We start from the raw sequence: 4,267 nt of genomic DNA on the forward strand, positions 1-4,267 counted from the left end.
GCCCCGGATTTAACATCATGGAGCGGGCCGGCCACTTGCATAAAAGTCCTAAGGAACATTCTACTTGGGCTAAGCCTGCCAGAGAACATGTAAAGGTATTTGGTCAAACGTCGTCGTTGCTGATAAAACCGTAGATATGCGTTCAGGTTCATGGGAAACACACTGAAATTGACGTTTACTCAGTAAGGTGAGAAATGTCAGTAAAAGCCCATAGAGTTAACACCGTTTTTTGCAAAAGCCTGCATCAAGTCCTACGGAAAGACCAAAAATATGTCATTGCATGCTAAATAGACACATTACAACTGGTACAGAAAATATCTTTATTGTGTCAATTTAAAAAAAAAAAATATTACCACCTTAAAAACCAAGGTATTTTCATCATGAATACTGAAATCACTTTTCCATAAAACATTTACTCATGACCATAGTCTGACTGTAGAACAGTGCAGGTAAAATGGAAGGATAAAAGTATCTTTCTTAGTCATGTTCTTGTGCTTATTCCTGAGTTGGCATCAGTGCAACAACACTCCATTCCCATTTTAAAATAGATTAATCTGGATGTTTTTTTTTTTTTAAAAAGGGACAACTTAGTGAGCTTCGTTTTAGTGAATTACCATAAGCCCTTACGTGTGCATAACATTATATTTTGACTGGTGGCAGCTCTGCACTGCCCGTCTCAGCTCAAAAAATGTGAGAGGTCTTCCCGTATCTCCGCCTCATCCCAGGGCCCGTGGATATTGTCCTTGTGCCTCTGTAGGCGTACAAGCAGCAGTGGGCAGATCAGGGTGAGTGTGAGGAGGGCAAAGAAAAGCAACAGAGCCCCTGTAGGCCACAGGGAGGCCAAGCCCGCAACTCCACCAAATGACACTAGGCCAGCTATCCAAGGGAAACTCCAAGGGGCCTGTTCCTTCAGACGGTGCAGTAGGCAAGGCCACAAAGCAAAGACCAGCAGGGCGCAAGTTAGCATGGCAAAGGTGTGGAGCGCCCCTGGTAAACGCGATGCCAGACAAACGGAGGCAAAAAGGGCTACATTCAGAGATAGGCTGCCCGGGGGACTTGGCTGTGCGTAAGGGAAGGACACCAGGTGAGCCAAGAGCATCATCGCAGACATGGCGTATACTGTGTCTGTGCTAACCGATTCAGTGAGAGTCTTCAGCACAGGGGAGAAGCCAAACGTGAAAGCCAAAAAGATGGCAGCACTCTGGAGATCGGTCCATGATGTTCTGCCCCCAGTGCTGCTGTCACCCAGCACCTTATAGAGTACATATCCCACTAGGGAACTCAGCAGTCCTGCCCACAGTAGAGAAGAAGGGGATAGGTCTCCTCGTTCCATGTACGACCATAGCGTAACAAAGAGGGATACGCAGGACACCTGCTGAGACACCAGACCAGCTTCACGCACCACATTCCAATAGCGGTACTGACGAACACCGACATTTCGCTTAAGATCCTCCAGGAAGCGGGGGTCTACATAGTTGTCTGGGTAAGGCTGCCGCTCGTACAGCACTTTGCGCCAGGGGATCGCCGGGGGAGCACAAGGACCGCTATCGGCCCCCATCACCTAAGAAACCGGTCAGACAAGTAAAGTCACTTCCACCACTCATCCTTAAGTCTTTGCTTTAGAGCAGTAGGACAGTAATACACAACTTGATTTTCAACAAATCGGTCTTACATCACTAAAATAGACAAAAGTCTTAACTGTACAACCAATACTGTGATATTATGATGTTTAAAAGACGAGGGCAATACAACTGGAAAAGCTGGTTTAGCTGCTGGCTCGCTGCTAGCAGGCTAACTCAAATGGCTCTCTTTTAAAAACGCTTAGTGAGGTATATCACTCCGTAGCCATTACTTTGAACTTTAGTTTAGTTATGCCATTTTATTTGATAGGTGCAAACAATAAACTTGAAGTACAGTATATTACCAGTGAAGTGGTTGTCCCTTGTTCATTTCCTTCTTAATCTCGCCATTGTAGTGTACGGAAGTGACATCTAAGAGAAATGTAAAATGGTTAACACGATATAGTGACCTCTGCCGTCAAGAGGTGGAACTTACTCAAAATAAATCAATGGGTAAACAGAGGGAGGGAATTAAATCATTATGCCATTATGGGTTTTTTTCTGTTTGAAAAATATTGTTTTCCCATTTCAGCTCTCAGTGGTGAATGTTTGTTTTCCTGACACCCCAAGTAAAATCCTCAAACAGAGAAGCATCGCAAATGTCAGGTAGTGTGCCGACATTTTTCAGATATGTCTTGGTTTAATTCCTGTGATCTCGTCTCATGATGCCTTTGTGTGCTCACAGTCCGTACCTTGCAGTGAGATGGAAGACTTGGCCCAGTGCTCCTCATCTGATTGGTGTAGCCTCAGGCAAAGCCCAACACAAAGACACTCAGACCACACCTCAGCTACCTACCATGGTTAACATTTTCTACATTGTCTTACATTTGTTCTCTTTTCTAACAACCATTGTTTCTGAAAATATGCATGAGCTTGGCAAATTCGGACAGAAATGACACTTCATATTGTAGATATGTACAGAGTATTAATCTGTAGTACGTTTTGTAGACTGTGATCTCACAGAACAATTCCACTGTGATGCAGACAATGGATCACCCTGCGACTGTATACTTTGGGAAGCTGCTCCAGGGCAGGTAAGAAGGAGGGTGTGGGACAGAGGAGAACATACATGACGTCTGCCTGTCAATGTCATTGACTGTGTGCTGGGATCTCCGGCTTGTGCCTATCTTAGGCTGAGGCCCCTGCGTCTCTGCATAGTCTCTGGCCCAGCTACAGATCAGTGTGAGGGTATCAGGCCAGACTTCCTTCCCAAACACCCCAAGGCTCCAATCTCATGGACCCCTCCTAACAGGTCAGAGAACACATGGGGTGATTCTTAAAATATGTCAACTACACCACATCACATCTTGTTTCATGGGCTTTGTGTAAGGATAGCAATGATGTAAACTCAGGAGACAGATATAAAAATGTCTTAAAAGGATTTTATTATGAATGATAGGATTCAGATGAGGATGGCTGAACCCACAATGTATATCTGTAACAAATCCACAGGTGTTCATTTAAAATCTCTCAGTAGCCACCTCAATGTTCACAGCTCAAAAGAATCAAAAAACACTGGAAAACCTTGACAAAAGCATGATAGTGTTTGATAAGTTCTTGTCACAAGTAGGCATCAGGAGCTTTTCAATGTTGTTACACCAGTCAGAGAGGTTAGCAGTAGAATAGCAGTTTGGTTAAGAGTCAGAGGTAGGACATCTGTGCATAGACAGTACTTAAGTATCTGTTCAAGGCAGTAACAGTATGGGTAGACAAGTAACAGCCCTCTCCTCAGTCTGATCATCCACAGGTCACACCATGTTACACTGTTACTGCTTCACAATTTACAGCAATTATGAGGAGACATCTAAGGACTGCTCTTACTACTATTAGCATTACAAGGGCACTTGGGAGTAAAAAAAGAAATTCTCAAATGTTTAAAAGTATTTTGTCTATCATACAGATTTTTAAAGTGTTTTCCCATAGTGAAATTGAAAAGAAGCCCCAAAATCCTGAATCATTAAACTAGTTTTATCATGAAGGAATACAAGGTACAATGGTTCTGGGTGTTCTCTGACCAGTTCTGTCTTTGTGCATGTGTGTTCTGTGCAGCGTTTAGGGCAGTTCTCCAAGAGGGGGCAGCATGGAGCAACATATTTAATATGTTCACCAGCTCAGGAGGAAAGAAAAACACAAAAGACCTCAATAAACTGCACCTTCTATTTATCCTCACTGTTTAGTCCCTATTATGGCATCAACGGCCAACCACACCACAGTTATCTACTATACATTGGTTTAGCAAAGTTCCTTTTTTGGCTAGAACTCGGTGAACACAAATGAACTGCATGAGCCCTTGTCAATCTTCATCTCTTGACATTATGGCAACAATCCGAATGTGTCAACCTCCCATCTAGCATTTTAACAGAGCAGCATTAAAAAGACTCAGCAGTTACTTAAAAATGTTTGCTTTTACATCCTTCATTGCAATGTTAGTGCTTGTGTAAAGCCTTTTGTATATATGCAAGCTTGCAACATTCATTTCATCCTCATCACTTGGCAAATGTTAGAATCACAACCAATGAACAACATAAATTAAAACACCACATTTCAACTGAGCACTCCACACCAAGAAAAAAAAAACACAAAAATCTCAAGAACAGATTCAGGTATGGCAACCAAGAATCTCCCTCCACCCCCCATCCACCCCCCCA

At 43.2% G+C, this 4,267-nt stretch overlaps 1 protein-coding gene across 1 annotated transcript; it reads right to left on the bottom strand.

The window, feature by feature from the left end:
• Positions 1-306: 306 nt before the first annotated feature.
• On the bottom strand, positions 307-1,985 carry pigc (phosphatidylinositol glycan anchor biosynthesis, class C). The gene is made up of 2 exons (XM_080860838.1): positions 1,925-1,985; positions 307-1,561 (listed from the first exon to the last, which is right to left on the bottom strand). The coding sequence occupies exon 2, from the start codon at positions 1,556-1,558 to the stop codon at positions 677-679; it is 882 nt and encodes a 293-aa protein (XP_080716964.1). The 5' UTR covers positions 1,559-1,561; positions 1,925-1,985; the 3' UTR covers positions 307-676.
• Positions 1,986-4,267: the final 2,282 nt, after the last annotated feature.

The sequence above is a fragment of the Sprattus sprattus genome (genome assembly GCF_963457725.1).
Source record: "Sprattus sprattus genome assembly, chromosome: 2".
Taxonomy (NCBI): domain Eukaryota; kingdom Metazoa; phylum Chordata; class Actinopteri; order Clupeiformes; family Clupeidae; genus Sprattus; species Sprattus sprattus.